The 24196-nt window shown below is 37.2% G+C and overlaps 2 protein-coding genes across 2 annotated transcripts in view; one reads left to right on the top strand and one right to left on the bottom strand.

Moving 5' to 3' along the window:
- The window catches only part of LOC130914399 (uncharacterized), a 286666-nt gene that overhangs the window by 173792 nt on the left and 88678 nt on the right, over positions 1–24196 (bottom strand). The window lies entirely within an intron of this gene.
- vegfaa (vascular endothelial growth factor Aa) overlaps positions 1–24196 on the top strand; it is a 53394-nt gene that overhangs the window by 20142 nt on the left and 9056 nt on the right. Inside the window, exons 2-6 of the mRNA XM_057833556.1 lie at positions 3695–3737; positions 6405–6601; positions 9638–9714; positions 9798–9830; positions 23676–23807. Of these exons, the coding sequence (XP_057689539.1) occupies positions 3695–3737; positions 6405–6601; positions 9638–9714; positions 9798–9830; positions 23676–23807 (482 nt within the window). The remainder of the gene's footprint in view (positions 1–3694; positions 3738–6404; positions 6602–9637; positions 9715–9797; positions 9831–23675; positions 23808–24196) is intronic.

Below are 24196 nucleotides of genomic sequence, written 5' to 3'. Positions count from 1 at the left end.
GATTCAGCTATGTGCAGTGAGGCAGACTAGAGGGCAGTGTATCCACCCATATCAATAAAACTAAAGGCAAACACTTTTAAAACCAACCATTTCAACACCACTTTAATTAAACGAATACTCGAGGCAGCATAATTTAATTCGAATATTTTTTTTCTAATCGAATACTCGAGTTAATCGATTAATTCTTGCAGTAGTACACATCATGTTCAACATGTGAATAAAGATTTCTGGAATTAATCTCATATACTTCAGATTCTACATTAAGGATAGCTTTAAAATGACACCCCATTTCATATTCTACACTTAGCTAGCTTTCAAATGACCCGTTATCGATTATGCGTGTGTCTTTTTTTTTAATTAAAAAAAAATTTTTTAAATCATTTTTAAAATGCTTTGTTTTATTCAAAAATAAAAAAAATTGTTGCAGTTGAATGAGTGATTTATTAGGATGTACTGTCACTACATTATTGGTTGAAATGGTTTTTAAAAAATTGACAATAATATCGCCAACTAAAATTTGTTATCACGACAGGCCTACCTATGGGCGGCGTGGACTCAAATTTAGACCTTTTTAAAAACATGCTGTCATAATGTCAAGAAATTTAAACAGAAATTCATTTATATATTAGCTTGCTAGCTTAGACATATGCGTTTTGAATTTGGGGAAAAAATAGCTAATTATGTAATTCCAGAGTGTTTGGTGAATGCACATGTTAAACCCGTGTGGTTCCGTTCCTTACTGGTCTAATCACAGTAACAGTGTTGCTTATCCTTAATGTTAGCTTTTTCTCTGGAGTAGAAGCCAGCTGTTTATCTAGCTACTGCTGACCAAGAGGACAAACTTATATAAGATCAATGGTAAATGTTTTTACAACATGATTTATTTGATGTTTATAATGTTTGATATTATCACAGATACAGGGTTGCATATCTGTAATGCTAGCTTTTCCTCAGGAGCAGAAGCAAGCCGCTTAACTAGCCTGAACATGAGGACAAACAAATTTATGTAAATGAGTAAGGTCTAAAAATTCTTATTCTGATCATTAATAAATATATATATCTGGCAGAAAACACTCAGGTGACTTGAAGTTCTGCTCTGAGACCTCCAATTTGGTCAAATTTCCAAACTGTCCTATATGCATGTGTGATACATCATTGGAAAGCTTCAAATCTCTACTAGTATTTTTTGGGGGAAGAAAAAAATTGAACAGGAGGACATTTTTGACACCTTAAAAGTAGGTCAAATCAGGTGAGTGAAAAATAGACATTTGATAGATATCCTTTCAATAGACATAATGAACGCTTCAAGATGATCCCCTTTGTCTACTCAAGTCTTTGATAATCAATATGCATGCACAAGACGTGGGTGGATGTAAAATAATAAAGCAAATTGATGTGTGAGTAAATGTAGATTTAATTTAGCCCTGTGTTTTATTTTGGGAATAAACATGGCTAAACGGGGAGTTAGCTGTATAATTAATAACTTTACTGCATACAGTTTTTGATTTGGCTTGATTTTAATCTGTGCAAAGAAAAAAAAATCCAGGGGAATTTTAGGGGTTAAATTCCAATACCATAATATTTTAATTTTTGCAGTTATTTTTTTTTTTTTCCCAATTAAGATTAAATAATGTGAATGCATGACTATTTGACTGAGAATAAAAGGCTCCATATTCATAAAGGAAACATACTAGTATAAATGTGAGTACATAACACTATCTATTAATGTATTTACCCTTAAAGCCTAGGACCTAGGCTTTATGATGTAAGCATCTAATGTATCTAATACATCCATATCATCCCATAATAGGCAATCCAAACGGCAACAAGGGTCGAAAAGATAATGGATAGCAAGCTAGTCAGTTAGCCTGCTGTGTACATAATTCTCACGCTAATGTTAGACTAAAATGTACGTCTTTTTGTGGCTTTCCGGTAACTTGAGGTGTGAGCATCATTAAAGACACGATGAATTTAACAAGATATCACGTACTTACCTTGTTTCGATTCAAAAACTCATGTAGAATAGCCACAGCTGTACTGGAATTTTTTTTTTTTTTTTTACAATTTTGGTTTGTTTGGATCAATTATTTATCATCTAAAATATCGGGAAAAAATGCGACAGTAACAAAAAAAAAAAAAAAATACAATTAAGCGATAGTTAGCAGGTAGATATCCATGACCTATTTACAGACACAATTTTTATTTGTTACATAACTTGTTTAATACTTTAAAATATGCGAGTGAAATTTTTTTAGTCGTTCTTTTTTTTTTTTTTTTTTTTTTTAAACTGAATATTAGAAATCAATTAATCTAAGCTAAAAATGATAGACTTTTCGAATAATAAGTATAATTATTTACCTTCTTTTTATGGCTAGGTTGAAACAAAAGCTTGTGTGTGTTTTCCGATATATATATATATATATATATATATATATATATATATATATATAATATACAGTATATATATATTTGGGGCTGTCAAATTTATTGCGTTAATGGGCGGTAATTAATTTTTTAAAATGAATCTCGTTAAAATATTTAACGCATGCGCGGAACGACCCACTCATGCATTGCAGCAAACAGACTACAATGGCGCCGTTTTATGTTTATTGAAAGCTAAGAGGCAGAGACAAGCGAGTGGAGTGGACACTGGCATTCATTGGGGCAGCGCATAATCTTTGGCATCTCTTCCAACAATTATATCTATTGTGGCAAGCGTCTTTGGGAATAATGACAGGAGATAATCTTTTTCTTAACACTCTGTAGTAAACACAACGCAGAGAAGATATACCGTTTGCAGCCACAACTGACAGTCATGGTTGCCCAACTTCCCATCATGCATTTGGGCAGAACAGTGAAGTCCCTACAGTATCATTTACTGAAAGCACAACAAAAATAATAATCCTATCTCTGAAAAAAAATAATGTTCACAAAAAGAAAAGCGCTCAATGCAAAGAGAACTGGCATTCCCAATCAAAATAGCTATGCAAAATAATACTCAGACTTTGGTCAAACTCTATTCAAACATCTCGTTTAGCTCAACAAATACACTAGATGGCAATATTTAGTCACAGTATACAAACTTTCAGAAGTGTCTTACGTTGTGAAGTCAACACTGGCTGCTATTTTTTTTTTTTTTTTTTGATTGAAAAGTTTACAAATTTTATTAAAACGAAAACAAACAGAGGGATTTTAATATAAAATTACTATAACTTGTACTCACATTCATCTTTTAAGAATTACAAGTCTTTCTATCCTTGGATCCCTTTCACAGAAAAAATGTTAATAATGTCAATGCCATCTTGTGGATTTGTTATAATAAACAAATACAGTACTTATGTACAGTATGTTGAATGTATATATCAGTCTTATCTTTCCATTCCAACAATCATTTACAGAAAAAATATGGCATATGTTCGAGATGGTTTGAATTGCGATTAATTACTATTATTTTTAAGCAGTGATTAACTCGATTAAAAAATTTAATCGTTTGATATATGTACTGTATGTGTGTGTATATTATATATATATACATATATATATATATATATATATGTATATATATGTAGATATAGATATAGATATATACACTACTGTATATGCACAGAACATAACTTGGCCATACTTTGACATTCATATCCATGCAATTGAACAGAACATAACATAAGCATGTGTTGTTGTGCATCTCTTTCAGACTGCCAGCATTACCAAAGGAGTGGATAAGAGTAAAAACGAAGGTAAGTTTTCCATAGTTTTTACATCTGTGACAATGCCAAATAAACATAAGGGCCAAGTCGTGGATATGTCGATATATCGATTCTTAGCAGGAGCATATTGATAACCTTTTGGGATACAAAGTATCACGATATATCACCATTTCGATATTTTGTCACAACCCTAATAAAGAGTTGAAAGTTTTATACAGTAGCTTTAGAATGTGGACACATATCATATTAAACTATGGATTATGAATAGGCCGACAATTAAATTCAAAAGAGAGTGACTGGACTGGATTGTGTGTCTTCATTGGATTGAGTCTGTTAAAGCAACCACCCAGTCAATACATCTGTCAGTCAGCCTTGGTTAATGTCATTTAGCTTGTTTATTTGACAATGAATCTCTTGTGCTAAGGCCAAGGTTAGACACTTTCGATGGTGATGTATGCAGAAAATTATTGGTTGCAGCAGACATCATCTCTGAGCACAGGCACAGGGTCGTGTGATTGTTATCGGAGTGATAGTGTGAGTTTGTGTAGTTCAAGATCGCACAGGTGGCAGACTGGCTGCTCTTCTCCAAACCCTATCAGACTAATTTATAATACAGCTAGCAATTCGGCCTTTGGTGCTGGAGTCCTCGCGGCTGGAGAACATACATTCAGCTTATTCAAGTACACATTAACATCGTCCTCTTGAATAGTGACCTGCGCAATCAGTCAAATTTGGGGAACTATACAATTGGGAAGTCAAAGGAATCATTTAGCTATCATAAACATGAGTGACTTATTTAAGCAACTGGCATTTTTCCAGAAACTCCACCAACACATCTTTGGGCTTATAGGGTCACATGTCAGAGATGACCCCTGGCGCCACACTGCCTAAGGTGAGGCTTCTTTAACTAACCAGGGTCAGAGTTTGTATAAGGTCACTAAGAGCTCAGTCTGATGGATTATTCTCAGCTTCACCGGACATGGAAAAAGACGGATGTATGTCTGAGTCAACCCTTTTAAAAATGACTCAACGTCTTACATGAGAATCTTTTTTGGTGCTGATATTATAGGTCTAACTCCTCGTAAATATCATCAGACACTACACTCTGATACAACATGACCAGCCTGAAATATATGATACCTTCCATGTCAGCTGTCAGGGGAAAGTGATGGCCAGGGTTACGAGATCAGACGGTATCCTGCCCAATCACGCGGTAAAACCTGCCGAGTTCAATAAAAAACAGCCCAAATGGCAAGCTCCCGTTCAAGATAAGATGTTTCCCTTTTACGATCCTATGTATGTTTTGTTTTATCCGGAAAAAAAAGAAGTCAACAGTATTGGACGCATTATAGTGAAATGGTTTGACGATAAGCGCCATGGGAGATGTAGTTCTTAGAAAAGATGAAAACAATTGTATTTTAATGAACAAAGAAATGTCAAGAAATATATGTTTAACAATAGCAATCACTGTCAAAATTGAAATTTGATCTTTTTTTTTCTACAGCTGATTCCAAAGTGCAGTATTTCTATTTAATATATTTGCTTGCGCAACAATCTCAAAACACACCAGAATATGCAATTATTTTAATGTCATGTCATTTTGGGACTGGTGGAATTATTTCATTGAATATGACTGTGTCGCCACAAATCAGAAAGGACTGGAAGTGGGTAGAGCAGCCAAAAATTTGACTCAAGTAAGAGTAGCGTTCCTTCAAAATAATATTACTCAAGTAAGAGTAGTCATCCAAAAAATGTACTCAAGTACAAGTAAAAAAAAGTATTTGATGAAAAGAATACTCAAGTAATGAGTAACATTGTAAGTAGCTGCTTAAAATGTTTTATTAAAAAAAAATATATATATTTTTTTCTCAGTACAAAGTTATCTATATGAACTGTTATTATACTGTACTAAAACACTATTACATAACCACATTAAGCCAAAGAAATGCAAAACATCATTGAACTCTGGAGAGAGAAAAAAAGAAATTAAGCATCATTCGTCCAAAGAGCATAAATACCCTCTAGTGGAAAAAAAAATCCTATTATGAAATTAAACTGATAATATCTCCGGTTTTCCATGGTCAGTCTGTTCCAAATAAAAACTTGGAGAGAAGTTAAAATTCACACTTTCAAGTCACTTTCAAGTCATGCCGAGTCAAATACTTAATTTTTTACAGTGCTTTACAGACGTTACGTAATTGAACGGGCCGCCGCGATCATAGAACGGCAAGCTTGAGTCCGATCGGTATAATGGAGTCATTTGATTATTGTTGCGACGTCTCATTGGTGATACTGGTGGAGCTACTGTTGTCATGTCTGGCAAAAATAAAGTCAATATGTAGAATAAAAAGGAAACATGTAATGACTTTAGTGTTGCCCGGAGTAACAGAGTAAGAGTAGCGTTTCTTTTTCACGAATCTACTCAAGGAAAACTAGAAAGTATGGCTTCGTAAACCTACTCTTAGAAGTACATTTTTCTAAAAAAAGATTACTCAAGTAAATGTAACGCGTTACTACCCACCTCTGGAAACGACATGGAGTTCACAACTCATGCCTTGTGAGGCTCTAAAATGTGAGTTCTGTAAAGAAGCTGAACTTCAAGGTGTTCCTCCCTCTCTATCGACAGTCAGTTTCTAAATTTTCTATCTGTTGTGAGATTGTCGTTCCATTGAAAATAACTTTCTATCCCATTTGCAGTTATCCAGCTCACAGACGTCATCATGAAGAGTAGCTGCCAGCCCAGAGAAATGCTTGTGGACATTTACCAGGAGTATCCAGAGGACATAGAACACACTTACTTACCTGCCTGTGTAGTCCTTACTCGATGTGGAGGCTGCTGCAATGATGAGGCAATGGAATGCGTGCCATCTGAAAGCCGCAATGTGACGCTGCAAGTGAGTTGAAGATGGACAAGCTGTCAGTTTGTTGAATGAGACAGATGGATAAAGACTATAATGTGCTGTTGCTTTAGATACCACAATTACTGATTTGTGCGGAGGGTTTTTATTGACTCCCACTGTATTTATGTCAAAAAGGATTGAGATGGTTGGACAGTGAGGTGAACAAGCAGAGGTGGTGAGCTGCCAATAGGGCTACAACTAACAATTATTTTTTTATTATCGATTTTATGGACGATTGATTAAACGTTTAATAAAAAAGTCACTTTTTCCAATTTTCTTCACAATTTAACTTGAAATTGTATTAGGCATGTTGTAAGTAAAAATGAAGACAAAATGGATGACTATTTCCTCCAAAAATATTTTATTAAAGCTTCCTGACTTAACTGTAGTCGACAACTGTACTGTTTTAAGTACATAAAACTTATTAAAGCTTTTAATAAAAGTACTGAGTATGAAACATAAAAGGAATTTCTCAGTACACAAATCAAACAAGAGTCATTCCAAAAAAAAAAAAAAAAAAGTTCTGGGATTGACAATTGTTTTCTTGTGGGCAAAGCACTGATTTGAAGTTGTATCAATGACTCATTTATTTTCTTTAAACTAAACAACAAAATCGAATGAGTAGTAGTCAGACTAATGGATCCGTTTTCTTTATCTAACAGCTTTTCATAAATCAAATCCAATTTCAAAGCACACTCTCTTGTATGACAATTTACAGTTTGAATTGGAGTTTGAGTTGAAAGCTGTTATATGAATGAGTTCATGTGTGTGATTTCTTTATAAAAAGAAATGAGAGAACTTCTCGATCGTACATTAACTCAAATGCTAATATGCTTCTCCAAAACACAAAACAAACGGACATTTAAGACACTGATTAGCATAATCGATAACTAGCTAAGCGTTACGTGCTAAGTAGTAACTGTTGTGGAGTGATCAGGAAATGCCAGGGACCCAGTTGCAGAGGTGGTTAAGTGTTTATTTAAAAAGCAAATTGTCAACAAAAACATCACCCTAAAGGGGCAAAATACGCTACAAAAGAGTATTCGTGGAGTGTGGTCTTCTCAGGAGTGAGACTTCTAGCGTTTGTGCTCGAATGTTCTGGCAACTGGTTTGTGTTTAGCCTGTGCTTAAAAAGGCTCTATCAATAAGTCACAGGTGTTGCCAGTTAGCCTCAATCCTGAGGAGACCGGTCCCTCTCGCACCTGTGCAGCTTGCAAACAGGGAGAAAGGCATCAGCATGGAACAAAAGGCAGGATCACAACAGTAACGTCTCATCAGCAAAGAATACAAACAATACAATTGGTTTCATTTACTCACCTCTGACAGTGGCACACTGAATCTAACAAAAAAAAAGATAATCTAACTCTCGACACTTAATAAAGTTATTGATTCAGCAACCCAACCTGAGTGTAGCAAACTAGCAGTGAACTCTGTCTCCTTCTCTCGCCCTAATCACTGACGTGCGTGGACAGCCTCATATCACACACAAACAAAGACCCAAATGGGCCATAGCTGCCAGTAAAAATCCATTATCAAATTCGTTGGCAAGTAATTTATTAATCAATATTATAGATTGGCCCGCATTGGCCCGAATATAAGACGGTGTTTTTTGCATTGAAATAAGACTGAAAAAGTGGGAGTCGTCTTATATTCGGGATCTAGACATTATACCCATTCACGACGCTAGATGGCACCAGATATCATTGAAGTAAATGCTGAACTTGAGTAATGTTCTGTCATGACAGATCTCAGCCACTCTCAAGTTTAACCAGTTTGCATTATTTTATTGGTGTTACACTTATAAAGCATTATATTATTATATATGGTATATGCTTATATAGTATTATATTATCATATTATTATTTTATTGCAATGTTTTTCTTTATTCAGATTTGTTTCAAGACTACAGTTACAGTTAGACCTCACTTTGATGGTTAATGCAGTTATTGCAATTTTGTCATTTTATCACAATATATTGGTTTATTTACATTTAAAAAAAAAAAAAAAAAAAAAAAAAAAAACAAGCCATTCATTTACAAATGTGATTTCACTTTAGATTACATATTTAAATGTTCAGATATTAAGATTTGAATAAGGCAAAATTGTTATAATTGTTATAATAATTTGTTTCAGATGTACTGTAATTATTTTCTGTATAAAAATTAATTTGGTGTTCAAAAAGTCTTTTTTCAAACTTGAGTCTTGAAAAACAGGGGGTTGTCTTATAATCAGGGCCGTTTTATATTCGGTCCAATACGGTAGTTGTTGCAGCAGCCTTATAACAGAGTAAATGTAACACGTTACTACCCATTTCTGGGGCTAAGAGGTAAAACGAAGAGAAGAATTGGGAGTGAAGCATCACTGTATAGTTGGGATTCTCTTTGATAGCTTTCGTGGCAGCTCCCGCATGTGGTATCATTTCAAATTTACTGGTTCTGCCTTCTTGTGGTCACAAATGTTTTCAGACAGGAGAAGTTCTTTGTCACTACAAGAATCACCCAAGAAAGCATTCATGCCCCAGCCAAGATTGTCCGAAAGACATCAATGTAGATGCTCAAAAAACCTAGGACATTCTCCGAGTACCAAGTAAAAGGTTAATTCTGGGATTCTTTAACAGACTGCTAGAGGGATCCCACACAAAATTAGCTGATAGATAGACTCAATTAGATAGACTCAATTAGCAAGTGAAATAAACTAACAAAATGTCAGGCTGCACATTTTTCTCGAGCTCAAGCGTTTTTAAGGGAGGAGAAAGTGAAGCAACTATATATTAAATTTCAAATATGCACTTCACTTCTCCGTAATGTTTGCAACCATTTAAGTGTGGTCAAACCTCTCTTTGCCTCTAACACGCATGCACTTTGGCATGCATGATGGTAGGAGAAGCACAGGAATACATTATTGCGCTCGTGCCTTCATGTCTTTCAATTATGGTGCGGCGAGGGCATTGAGTTTAAACACTCAAAAGAGCGACCTTGCAGAACAGTTGATCATTTTTAAATGATGTCACGTCCTCTGTTTTTCTTCAAGGTAGTACGGGTAAGGTCAAAGTTCTCTCAGCATAAAATTGAACTGAGCTTCACAGAGCATCAAAAGTGTGACTGCAGGTGAGCGAGCCTCCATTTTCATACGAATTTCCATGGTAAGAGCATCAATTGAAAATACATCTGTATTTCTTTTCCAATTTCAGACTAAAGCCCGGAGTGCAAGCAATGAACGAATAGTAAGTACGTTTCATTTGTGTTTTTACTGTTTTCTTCTCTGTTGGTGTGAGTGTGAGATGTTAGTTTGTGTATCTGAGGGAAGGATTTACAGTTTAGCTCAATATTTTAATGGCTGAATGCCTGTTAAGTAGTTGTTGTTCTTCTTGTTCTTGTGGACAGTAATTTGAAGTCGTACTCCTCTGCCATTTGTGAGCTAATTGTCTTGAAACTCGGTGGCTAGGTAGAATGGGCCGGTACCTATTGCTCCTTGGAGCCAGATTATTATTTTTTTTTTTGCATCCGGGCTGATGAATTTACTTATTGTTACTGTAGGTTACAAGTTAGCCAGTAGAAGGCATGTGTTCTCTTCGTTACAGCCGTGTTTTTCCAAAGTGCCATGATTTTTCTTGCATTGGAATAGAGCTGCACCTATTGATTATTTTATTCATTCATTCATTCATTTTCCATGCCGCTTTTTCCTCACGAGGGTCGCGGAGGTGCTGGAGCCTATCCCAGCTAACTACGGGCAGTAGGCAGGGGACACTCTGAACTGGTTGCCAGCCAATTGCAGGGCACAAGGAGACATACAACCATTCACGCGCGCACTCATACCTACGGACAATTTAGAGTGTTCAATCAGCCTATCATGCATGTTTTTGGGATGTGGGAGGAAACCGGAGTTCCCGGAGGAAACCTACGCAGGCACGGGGAGAACATGCAAACTCCACACAGGAAAGCCGAAGCCCGGGATTGAACCCTTGATCTCAGAACTGTGAGGCAGATGTGCTAACCACTCAGCCACCGTGCCACCTTTGATTATTTTGGTAATCGATTAATTTATCAACTAGTAAATTCGTATAATCAGATTAAGAACATTTAATACGTTGCAAAGTAAATTTTGGGAGCTGTAAAACAAAGGCTTACTCAGATTGCACTTTCAAAAGAGCATTAAATGCAATACAAAATAAAATTCCCGAGTGCTTCTTCAAACTATGCTGAATTGCACTTTCATTTTAAAAAAAAGTACCTGATCTTACCCTCACACGGTGTAAAAACTACGCAACATTTTTAGAAGATCGTAATGAGGTGGGAAAAGATCGTGTTTTTAAAAAATGTTTTAATGGCTACAAAGCAATAAAATAATCAAGATGGACATGGAGCTAATGCCTAAAAAAAAAACTAAAAAAAATGCTCAATTTGTAATAAATTAATGAATTGCTGAGTGATTGGTATCGGGTATCAGCTGATCCTCAAAATCAGCAGAGCTGTAGCCAAAAATTTTACTCATGTAAGTAGCATTACTTCAAAATAATAATACTCAAGTAAAAGTAGTCATCCAAAAATTTACTCAAGTACAAGTAAAAAAGTATCCAGTGAAAAGAATACTCAAGTAATGAGTAACATTGTGAGTAACTGCTTATTTTTGTTTGATTTTTTTTATTTTTTTTTAAACAATGGTATTTTTTTGGTATTTTTTTATTATTATTTATTTATGAACTGTTTTTATAATGATAATGTACAATAATCCATTACATTACTACATTAAGCCGAAGAAGTACAAAAAAAATCATTGAATTCCGGTGAGAGAAAAATAACAGAAAGACAAGAAAAAGAGAAACGAACCTTTATTTATCAAAATAGCATGAGTGCCCACTAGTGGAGAAAATGGTTCCTAGTTTGAATAGTTCCTTCATGGTTACTATAATGAAATTAAAAGCATCATATCTCTGGTTTTTCGTGGTCAATCGGTGCCAAATAAAAACTGGGAGAGAGGCTTAAATCCGCGCTTTTGAGTCATGTTGAGGGCAGCGCTTAACGTCAAATACTTCATTTTTTACGGTGCTATACAGATGCCACGTGATGGAAAAGGCTGGTGTGCTCATAGAATGGCAAGCTTGCGTCCGATTGGTTTAATGGAGTCATGTGATTATTGTTGCGATGTCTCAGTGGTGAAAATAGTCGAGCTACTCTTGGCAACACCAGGAAAAAAATTAAATCTCATATAACAAAAAATAATAATAATAAAGATGAAAAATGTAACGACTCTTATGTAGCCCAAAGTAGCAGAGTATGAGTAGCGTTTTTTCTTCACAAATCTACTCAAGTAAAAGTAAAAAGTATAGCTTAGTAAAACTACTCTCAGAAGTACATTTTTCTCAAAAAGTTACTCAAGTAAAAGTAACAAATAGATGTAACGCGTTAGTACCCTCCTCTGAAAATCAGGTGACCCAGACCTGAACTCGGATGCAAAAAAATTTAGTGCTGCAGCGATTAATCGATTAACTCGAGTAATTTGATTAGAAAAAAGATTCAAATAAAATTTTGCTGCTTCGAGGATTCCTTTAATTAGAGTGACGTTGTAATGGTTTGTTGCATTTAGTTTTATTGATTTGGGTGGATGCATTACCCTCTAGTGGCAACAGTGAATATGCCATAACTCGTCTAACATGACTGAATCCAGCTGCTCCGAGTTAAGACCAACAAAAGGTATGTTTTAGTTTAAGCTAATATGTTTGTTTATGCATTCGTTATTAAGTTTCAAAGTATATTGAGCAGTTTTTTTGAGTTTGAAAAATTAGTCAAGAGCTTTGTCATAAACATTTGCATTTTATAGCATTTAATCTCGCGGACTTTTGCTCGGCAGATTAGCCAATTGTTGTTCTTCTTTTGTTGTACTTATACACAAATTTATTAATATCGTTTGAGGGTAAGCTCAGGTATTTTAAATTTAGTTTCAAATGCATTTATTGCTTTTGTGAAATGAAGGGGCAGTTCTGCATAGTTTGAAGAAACTCAGGAATTTTACTTTTTATTCACATTTAAAGCTCTTTTGAAAGTGAAATCTTATTTTTATGAAATTTTATCGCGGGCATAAACACTTGTTTATTTGTGTTAAATCTCCTAAAACTTATTTTGCAACACATTAAATGTTCCTAATCCAATTACTCGATTATTCAAACTATATAAATGATAGATTAATCGATTTCCTAAATAATCGATAGCTACAGCCGTCACAAAAATTTGATCAGGACTGAATCAACAGCTTGACGCTTTTATGCATTGAAGGTAGAGGATTTAGAGATCTACCATTGTCAAAACATATTCCCCCAATGTATACTGGGCTCTTTTTATGATAGAATTAGTTACAACTTGTGGCTATAACAGTGGGGGTGACGGAGGCAGAGACAGCAGACCACCCGCTGCTGTCTCTGCTCTAGCTCCAGTTGCACAAATATAAACCTTAGCTACCTCCCCAGTCTAATTATAGCAACAGGTGTCAGGCACTTAACCTATTTTTTATTTTTAGTGGCGCAAATAGAGAGTTAAAAGAGGGATGAGTGGAGACCCCGTTGGTAAAATCAGTTGAAAAAACATTTAGATAGATCCACCATCACTACATTTTCAGTCCAGGTTTTCATTAACTCATTGGGAAGTGTGTGCACGCGCAGTCAGTTTTTTTTTTTTTTTTTTTTTTTGAAATCACATGAGTAGGTTCACATGTCATTTACATCTGACTTGACTTTTTAACTCATTCACAGCCCGCTGTTTTTAGCACAGGCAACTCCATATTGCTATTTTTTTCAAACTGGTGTTCAAGACCCACAGAATGTTGTGTTATTTTATTATAATCAGAGGAGTGGAGATTAGCCAAAAACTTTACTCAAGTAAGATTACTGTTATTTCAAAATAATGTTCGTGAAGTCAAAGTTAAAGTACAGTATTTTCACGACCATAAGGTGCACCTAAAAGTCAAAACTTTTCCCCAAATGGACGGTGCACCTAATAATATGGTGCACCTCTTGTGTGGACTTGAGTACCAAAATGTATTTGCCTGACTGAGCAGTTTTTGAAATGGATGTAAGTGAGAGCCGCGTGAGAACCTTAAAGGGTACCACAGACTTATAGACTGTAGGCTCTAAATAAGCCACAATTGTTCTGTTTTCGCTAAAATATGTTGTTAGAAACACATAAAATTTTCCCATTGATTTAGAAAGATATAATATTTAGTACATGTTTTAACCTACGGAGGGCGTCATGTTGTACGCGCGCTACGCGCGCTTGTGGTAATGACGTGGTTGGGTTGTACTAGCCTGGCACTCCAGACTCACCGCTGTTCCAGCTATTGAGTCTGGCCACCATTAAGCGGATACTTTCCAGGGCGGAGCAAGCCACAGCAAACAGACAGCGGAGTGGACCAATCAGCGACGGGCGGGACGAGGGACTTGCCGCGCGGAAGTAAACATACGAGGAGAGCGGAGTTTATTCAACATGGCTAGCGCGAGACAGACTGTTGTCAATGACTTGTGTCGATGTGTTTTTGGTAATTTAAAACTGATTTTACCATGGATTGGAACATATTCTCGGCTCTCCTGTTCGCCATCTGTGTTGTTGTGGAAACGACTTCCGACGCGGAAGAGTGACGTTGGTCGTTAAGAACACGTCACGCAAATAAACGAATCTGATTTGTCGACTGATTTTGTACTTGCTTGAGAGGCCGTTAACGGGTTGGGTCCCAGACTATTCTCTCAGTGTTTGAAAAACACAGGGAGAACAGTCTGGTCGTGCCAGGCAAGGGTTGTACTGCCCTGCTTTCAGTGCCATTGATGGCGCTAGTCGTCAAACCCATTTAAAATTAATTGGATATCTAGGCCCTTCAATGGCAGCCAGTGTCTACGTTAACGTAGACACTATTCTAATAGAAGACTTAGGTTGCAGCTGTTTGGTTCCTTTGTAAAACGATATATTGATTCTTGGTGGGAGTCCGTTTGTTTTGGTTTTGGCTCTTTAAATTTCCGTCTTAGTCTTTTATAAGACAATACTTATTTGTCTTAGTCATATTTTGTTATTTCGAAATGTGTTCGTTTTCGTCTAGTTTTAGTCGACAATTCTGAAAATGTTTTCGCGCAGACTTCATAATGTATTGACAGGGCGCGGGGCCGATGAATAGGGGGCCTGCATTGTTGGCGAGGCCGTCAGAGCTGACCGAGTGAAATCACAAAGAGCATTTTTCGTTTAAATTTCTTGTGAACAAATGCTTAAATCCCTGAATTCTTTATAGATATGGACGTAAAACAGTCTAGATTCTTGGCTAAAAGTAGGGCTGTCAAACGATTAAAATTTTTAATCGAGTTAATCACAGCTTAAAAATTAATTAATCATAATTAATGTCAATTCAAACCATCTCTAAAATATGACATATTTTTCTGTAAATTATTGTTGGAATGGAAAAATAAGACACAAGACGGATATATACATTCAACATACTGTACATAAGTACAGTACTGTATTTGTTTATTATAACAATAAATCCACAAGATGGCATTAACATTATTAACATTCTTTCTGTTGAAGGGATCCACGGATCGAAAGACTTGTAGTTCTTAAAGATAAATGTTAGTACAAGTTAAAGTAATTTTATATTAAAACAACTCTTAATGTTTTCGTTTTTATAAAATTTGTAAAATTTTCAATCAAAAAATAAAGCAGTGGCTCGCCATTGTTGACGTCACCGAGCGGGACGTCACATGGGCTCCCTGCCGTTCTTCCACAGTGTCTTTAACTACGTAAGATAGTGATTGAAATACACCACAAGTTTTACATTAATTAGAGATCTAGCCAACGAGTGCGTTTTGCCCCTCAACTGACGCAGTAGTTTCCGGGTTCCTTGTACCTTACGTTCATTTGAGTGTTGACTTCACAACGTACGAGACCTCTGATAGTTTGTATATTTTGTGACTAAATATTGCCATGTAGTGTATTTGTTGAGCTAAACAAAATGTTTGAATAGAGTTTGACCAAAGTCTGAGTAACTTTTATGTGTATTTTGCATAGCTATTTTGATTGGGAATGCCAGTTCTCTTTGCACTGAGCTCTTTTCTTTTTGTGAACATTATTTTTTTTGTGAGATAAGAATATTATTTTTGTTGTGTTTTGACTAAATGATACTGTAGTGACTTAACTGTTCTGCCCAAATGCATGATGGGAAGTTGGGCAACAATGACTGTCAGTGGTGGCTGCAAATGGTATATGTTTTGCGTTGTGTTCAATGAAGCGTGTTAAGAAAAAGATCATCTCCTGTCATTCCTCCCCACGTCGCTCGCCACAAAAGTTATGTTTGTTGTGAAGGAGTTGTCAAAGCTTATGCCAATAAACGGCGCGGTCCAATGAACACCTTTGAACACTCACATTTATCTGCCTCTTACCTCTCAATGAGTAAAAAATCAGTGTCATTGTAATCTGTTTGAGGCAATGCATGAGCGGGTCATTCCGTGCATGCGTTAAATGCGTCAAATATTTTAACGTGATTAATTAAAAATAATAATTACCGCCCGTTACCGCAATAAATTTGACAGCACTAGGTAAAAGCAAAAAAAAAAAAAAAAACGTGCAGTTAGCACGTTTTACGTAAAAATGTCGAAGCACAATGCTAGTCTGTTAGTAAATATAGCTAGTGGCCTTATTTAAACAGAGCTTTTCCGGTGAAAACTAATGTGAATAAATGCTTAAATCCCTGAATTCTTTATAGATATGGATGTAAAACAGTCTTGATTCATGGTTAAAAGCAAAAAAAAAAAAAAAAACGTGAAGTTAGCATTTATTTTACGTAAATTGGTTGATGTACGATGCTAGTCTGTTAGTCAATGTGGCGGCCGCCATATGGTGTTAAATGGTAAGTGGTGTTATACTTGTATAGCGCTTTTCCACCTTTCAAGGCGCTCAAAGCGCTTTACACTACATCGCCATCCACCTACTGGTGACGCAGCACCAGGAGCAATGTGAGGTTCAGTATCTTGCTCAAGGATACTTAGGCAAGTTCATCAGGGTAGAGCCACGGCATATATAAACAGAGCTTTTTCGGTGAAAATTCTTGTGAATAAATGCTTAAATCCCTGAATTCTTTATAGATATGGACGTAAAACAGTCTTGATTCTTGGTTATAAGCAGGGGTGCACATAATTTTTTTGCCCAGGTTCTCAGAGGAGGACCTGGAGATGTGACTTGGTCCTCATTGAGCTTGAGAGCCGACCCGCCTGATGCGATAAAATTATGACAAGCTTTACTTAGAGCCAATTACGTTTAATTAATTATATAAACAATTAACGCTTGATTAACATCAACTGGCACAACAAAATTGCCATTACTTTGAGGTGAAATGTAAAGAAATAAACATAAAAGCACCAATTCAAAATAAAGGGCATTAATATGCGGCTCTCACATTAACTCCAAGCCTTTGTAAAAATGGGATGTCCTCCTCATACGAGCTCATTGAACGTGCATGTTTAGCCTTGTGAAATGCGAGCAAAAACACGTTTGTCAGCGCATGGTGCTGTTCTACAATAACTTTATTCCGCCACTTGTCCATAGGGTGAGTGGGGTCCTATCTGACATAGATAGTTTGCTTAATTGCCACATGCTCTGTTTTTTTCGTGCTTTTCAAAGTTTGGATGGCTAAAATTCTTTGACCCTACATAAAATGCGCTGCTCTTATTAGCGACATTGGGATTCTCACGGCAAATGTTGCACCACATTTCCGTGCGAGCATCATTTGCTTCTAGCCATGGTACCTCCTGCAGCCACTTTTCAGCAAAAGTCCTTTTTTTCGGTAGCTCCGTTGATGTCTCTGTCGTCTGTCTGTCTTTTGACGGGGGTGGGGGATCACGGAAATAATTACTCAGTGGGGCCGAGAGAAAGTGATTTTCTCGTGTCCGCCGCAAATACAGTTGTCAGCTATTGGTCACAAAAAAGCGTATTGAAGCCGTTGAGGGCCAGCGCGTTTGTCTATGTCCGGTACGCATGCGCGCATGCAGACCACTTATGTGCACCCCTGGTTATAAGCAAAAAAACGTGCATTTATTTTACGTAATTATTGCAAAATATGATGCCAATGCAGTAGCGGCTAATTTCTCCCATTGATTTTTTTCACGTTTCAAAATGCATCCATGGTACAAAAAATATAATATAATTACCTTGAATCCTCGAACAAATCACTCCTAAGACAATCCCTCCTGTTTGTCTGCAGTACAGCTTTCAAACTTTTTCAACAGAAATCCGACATGAGATCGCTGTTGTGTGTGTTTTTGTGAATAGCTCTTCTTGATGTGGGTGGCCCCCTACTTGAATGCGAGGTGCGGTGCATGACCGATCTGACCCCTCAATACCATTATGAAGTCTATGGTTTTCGTCTATAGACTTCAAAAGTTTTAGTCCATGAATAAATAAATAAATAAATAAAATGTTTCCAATGATTTCGAATGAACATTGACAGACGAGCACATATTTGTAGAGTCTATAAGGACATCAACATCTTCATTACGACAATACACACTCAGCAGGAAAACAGTATATTATTTGCAATTAATTAAACTCACCTGGACCCACGAACTGTATGTAAAAAAGTTTTCCAAGAGTTTAAGAAGACACTTACCGAGTCACGGCGCTAAATGCTAATGCCGACACGAACGCTATGCTAATATTCCAAGTTATGATCATTCAGCATAGACCTCTAAAGGCTGAAGCAACATGGCATAGCCATGATATGAAAACAAAACTTACCAAGCAGCACCTGACACATGTGTTTCACAAAAGGAGCCTGGAATGGGCACACGCTTACCCACCGACGGGTGAGTAAAGCCTGTTTGTGGGGCGGGGACTGCTAAGATGCGTGCTAAATACACATACGATAAGAAAATATCACACATTGTCAATTATTTTGGAAACTATGGCATCTTGTTCTCGTCAGACAACAACTGGCAGCTATCTCGTTATGTTTGTCTCCCAAGACACGTTTTTAGCTCGTCATTGTGCAGTTATCGTCATGAAAAAAATGTTCGTTGACGAAATATCGTTATCGTCATCGTTGACAAAAACAAACCTGGTGGGAGCATATCATCAATAACCTTATGGACTACAAAGTCTCGTGATATATTACCAAAGTCACATCATTTTGTTCTGAGGCTTGAATGACCCAAGCGTTGTCTTGTTGTGTTGGAGCATTGCCTGCAGCAGGTTGGCGTGGCGGGGCTGTAAAGAGGATGTACTCATTAGGCAAGGGAACGTACCGCATGTCCCGACTAAATCAATACCCCGCCCTGCTAATGACGAGACGAGATGAGAAAGCAGATGTGCTACTGTTTGAGTAGTTTCTTCTTGATTTTATTGATTTTGTTGAGTACAAACCTCCCTGCAATCCGTCAAAGTCATTTGCCTGCTTTCACCTCTGTTTGTCAGAGGTCATGAAGACAAATAGGGGAAAAGTACCACTGTGAAGATGTTCTGTGATTAGAGCTCTAATTTGTATGCTATCATCTTGTCTGTTTTGTCCTGCGCTGAAAATGTTTGCCATTCTCTCAGTGCATTTTATCTTGTGTCATGTCTCCTTATGTCTGATAGGTGTTTTAGAGACTACTGTCCTATATTTAAAAAATAATAATAGTAAAGAGACCGTGGATTCTTGTAGCCTTGAGTGTTTTACTGATAAATTGAATGCTTAGGGTTTTTTAAGCTTGCATCTGTTTAGACGTCAAGACAGACATTTGATAAGGTGATAGAGAATTGATCGCAATGCCTGCAACCCGAGGTGGGTGTTACATTAATTTGAGTAAGTTTTTTGAGAAAAATGTACAATTAAGAGTTGTTTTACCACGCCATACATGAGTAAGTTTTTGAAGAAGCCACCATCTGTGTTAAGAAGAAGACCTCTAGAAAGCATTATGGCATGTAGAATGCATTTGCATTTCAAAATAACGACAGTATTGAGTTTTATAAGGCGTGTCTTATGTTCGGGGACTTCACACATCACCAGAGAAATGCAATTTTTTAACCAAAATCGTCCATACATAAAACATATGCAGAAAATGTCGGTCAACGTGCAAAACGTCTGTTGTACACATGATTCATTGCGCTATCACGTCGGATCGCGAGAACCAACGACGTTTTTGCGATAGGGTGACCGCACAGACAAGAAGAAATGTTCGTGACGTTACCCTTTTTCAGTCGATAAATATTAAGCAACAAAGATGACATCCTTAAAATGGCCAGAATATGTAAAATGATGTCTGTTTCAATAGTTTTTGATATGTTAGCAGTGAAATTTGTTTTGATGCTGCTTTGAAAGCAAGAATATTTAGCCGTTTTTGCATAAATGTCGAATAGAATCTAAGATGGCTGCCATCGGTCCAAAATCACTAACACAGAAGGCGCACCTTATTGTTGGCGCATATAAAACATTCACTAGCATGCGCGGTAGAACTCTAGGGATTTTTTTTTCTTAAAGGCAGCATGAGCAAAAGAGTTCAATCGTACTTTATTAAAAAATTTAACAAAGTACAGTGATCCCTCGCTACTTCGCGCTTCAAACTTCGCGCACTCAGTCCATCGAGGATTTTTCTTTCAATTAAAAAGAAAATAAATAAATACAGATGAGCTGTCCCGAGCAGATCGCGCAGTCTCCCTCTCACTCCCTCCCCCTCCCTGCTCTTTGTTCGTCAGGCAGCCAGTCCACGTGCACTGTAGTTGTTTATTAAAGTTAATGATGATTTACAGATGAATGTGTTTGATCTTGCCAGAGTCATGAACTTCTGAAGCGCCGCACGCGTCAATCATCGTTTAATTTGTTACTGTGGCAACTCATTGTGTGTAAGTGAGCAACTCCGAGCGGATTTGAGTAGATTCACTCAGGCTACATCCTACACTAGGTCGGATAATGGCCTTAAACGTGTAATTAGTTGGACTGTACCGCATGTTGGCTACACTAGTATGCCTGCTATCCAGATTAGTTGTTAGACGGATAATGTAGGCCGGTAATACTACCCGCCGCTTAATATGGACTGTCTCCGTACAACAATCGGATACTAAGGAAGTGATGTCATGCCGTCGCCATTTTTTAGTGCGGCATGACGGCATCGTAAACATTGGAGGCGGACGATCACGACGTGGCATTCCTGCTACTCTTTTCTTTTCCAATGCGTAGAGAAAAATTCAACCCTGAAAAGTGACCTGCGTAGTACCCCCATTGAAAGAGGCACGCGATCAGTTTTTTTCCATGACATTTCTGCCTGTCAAAACTCGCCACTTCCAGGATCGCCACTGTTATGCACAAGCACTCCTGGTTGCGGCTTCCAGGAAGTATACGCAGCGCCACACTGTTTGCTTTTATTTGTTATTTTCCAAGTGGCAATAGCACAACTGAGCATGGATTGTAACATCCCAAGTAACGATGTCAAGCTTTCGTTTTCTTCTAAAGATTTATTTAAACCCTGCGACTGCTCGTAAAAGCCGAGTGTGCTCTCCCTTCACTCTCGCTCCTGCATGATGCGTTCAATTACGCTCACAAAAAAAAAACAGTCTAAAAGGTGTAGTAATTTTGAAATTTGCCGCCGGCAAGTAATGAGTTTCCGTTCAGAGGTAAACCGCGCGGGCGATGACGGGCGTACCTTGCAGAAGCTGGGAGGCCTTAAACGCACCTTAAACGTAAGTGTGGACACTGGACAGGTCTAAAAATAAGCAGCAAAATACCCTGGAGCAAATTATCTGTCTTAGTGTAATGATGCATTAAATAAAGGCAAGCATTTTCCACTACTACTTTATTCTTGTTTAAAAATAATTTGGTGAGACAGTGACATGTTTAAAACTTATCATAAATATTACACTTGAAGTGCTTAAAAAACATTTATTAAAATATATATGTACATTTTTTTTAAAACCATGTCTTAAATGTATCTCTTTCCAATGCAAAATCTGAATAAATACATTGAACACACAATTTTTTTTTTTTTATGCACTACTTTGCGGTTTTTCACTTTTGGGGGAGAAGGGGTGCGCTACTTTGCTGTTTTTGACTTATCGCAGCAGGTTCTGGTCCCCATTAACCGTGAAAAACGAGGGATCACTGTACTCACATCAATCCACAAATCCATCCAAGTCCTCATCCTCTGTATCCGAATTGAACCACAGGGCTAGGTCTCCATCAAACACGGCAACTTAACTTTTTTTAGCCAGCGTCTTGCTTTTAAAAATCACCCTAGGTGGCTTTTTTTTTTTTTTTTTTTTCATGTTTCGCATAGGTGATAGCTAGAGATGTGCGAAATTTCCAATTCTTAGATTATTCGCGATTTGGCTGTGGAAGATTCGAGAACGATTCACAAACATCCAAATTCCGATTATTGAAATATGCCAAGTAAAGCGGAACTAAAACACAGTCCCGTCTTTGGAATGCAATGAGGAACGGACCGAGAATAAACATCATGCTCAACTCACGGCTCTGGCTCAACTCATGCCGCTAGATAAAAAAACAATAATACCTGACTGCGGCCGATGGCCGCCACAAACTACGCCCACATAATTCTACGGTAGATACCACAAGTATAAAGAACTCGATGCGAAACGACAGACTCGCCGGCGTTAGTAAACAGCCGCCATCTTAAAGCAGTAGACTTGTCAGGAAGGCTGTTGTAGCGAACCCTCGAGCGAACCTAATTAACTTTTTATCTAAAATACTCCTAAATCTTTGATATGTTGAAAGTAGACAGAAGGGAAATTATGGAATAACGGGAGCAATTTTAACGACTTTAACGGTTGATTCACAACATTAAATTAATTCAATGTAGTTTAAAGCTGCTGATACAGAATGGGGACTTGAGTATTTTATTCACTTTTTGGACTTAATTTGATACAGAAATAGTAGTTTATATAAGTCTGAGAGGATTTTTGTACAATTTTTGTAACTAATGTACGAAACATTAAAAGCAGCTAATAGCTGGGGTGTAAATAATAGATTTATAAACGAATCGTAGCCTCTGAATCGTTAGGTGCTGCAAGATTCCCACCTCGAGTGATAGCCTTAAATTTGAACTGGTAAGCGTGTCTCTTCACAGTGAATGCCATTTTCGAGAGTCCTTCGCCAAACCAATGTTGTTTAGCCGAACGCACACACTCGAACGTTACAGTTACTGGGGGCACGCCCCCCATCACACGCAACCTTTTCCTTTTAAGGTTCTCATGCGGCTTTCACTTATGTACGTCTGCTTTCTCAGAAATTGCTCAGTCAGACAGACACATTTTGTTACTCAGTCCACACAATAGGCGCACCACGTTATTAGGTGCACCGTCCATTTTGGAGAAAATTTTTGGTCGTGAAAATACGGTACTTTTAGTTGTATAATAATTTTTGGGGCAACGCTACTCTTACTTAAGTAACATTTTTGGCTTCTCTACCCACCTCTGCTCTTTTCAGCCTCACTAGTATATCCACTAAAAACTTCAAAATATAAAAGTTAGTTCCTTGTTTTGTCTTGATTGTGACCTTCTGTCTTCGTAGAGCAGTAAGAGATACAGTGACAGCTATCTCAGTTGTTTCCATATTTTTTCCCCCTGAATATACCTTATGTTATGTAACGTGATGCAAAGTTAAGTTTGCACAATCTCTTTTATTAAATGCCACTTGGCAACAATAATAAAATTAATAGAGTAATTTAACTCAACTTGATGGCATAAGATTTACTGCGGGCATCCTGGCACTCACCCAAATGCAAGTCATGGCCATCAAACGAGAGGAGTGTATGAACTTGAGTCACTCAAGGAGGAGATCAGACAAAGGTCTTGTTATATAGGGGCCAAAGTGCACAAGGATCCCAGAGTTGGTGGATTAGTCTAACTGCTGGAATGTCAAATCTGAGCCACAAATCTTGTGTGTGCATACATTTTCTTTACACAACAATCTTGATAAATGACATGACAGAGTGTGGGTCGGGATGTGAGAAAATTTGAACTTCTGCATGAGTGTCTCTGTCTGCTCTTTCTGCAAAATTCGCTCTTTAGCTTAGATCTCTCTCTATCTCTTTTGTCTCTCCTTTTTGCTTCTCTTGCAGCCACTGTGCGCCTTGTTCAGAGAGAAGAAAGCGCTTATTTGTGCAGGACCCTCTCACCTGTAAATGCTCCTGCAAATTCACACAATTAGACTGCAAGTCCAGGCAGCTTGAATTAAACGAAAGAACTTGCAGGTTTGTTTACCTTACGTATGATAAACAACATGCCTTGACTCCATGCTTTTTTCCCCTCCTGGCATACTTATCTTTTTACTGTGCTTGAAGCATTGACGGCTTCTTTTGATAAACGCATGCTCGCTGCTTTTTGATGTTGTGTTGTGTGTTCTACATGTGAATGTTGCGATTTCCTTTTTCCCAGTCCTTGCATTGTGTCTTGTCGAATGCTTTTTGTGACTCCAGTTAGCATTGGGAGTAATAGTTTGGTGGTCATTGATTGTGACTACGGCCCTAACCCTAAACCCTAACTAATTATTATTTTTATAATCAATTAATCAGACGATTAATCATTATTTTTATAATCAATTAATCAGATGATTAATTAAACGATTAATTGATTAATGTCA

The sequence above is a fragment of the Corythoichthys intestinalis genome, chromosome 4 (assembly GCF_030265065.1).
Source record: "Corythoichthys intestinalis isolate RoL2023-P3 chromosome 4, ASM3026506v1, whole genome shotgun sequence".
Taxonomy (NCBI): domain Eukaryota; kingdom Metazoa; phylum Chordata; class Actinopteri; order Syngnathiformes; family Syngnathidae; genus Corythoichthys; species Corythoichthys intestinalis.
The sequence above is the reverse complement of the archived record's forward strand: the minus strand, read 5'-3'. Positions and strand labels throughout refer to the sequence as shown.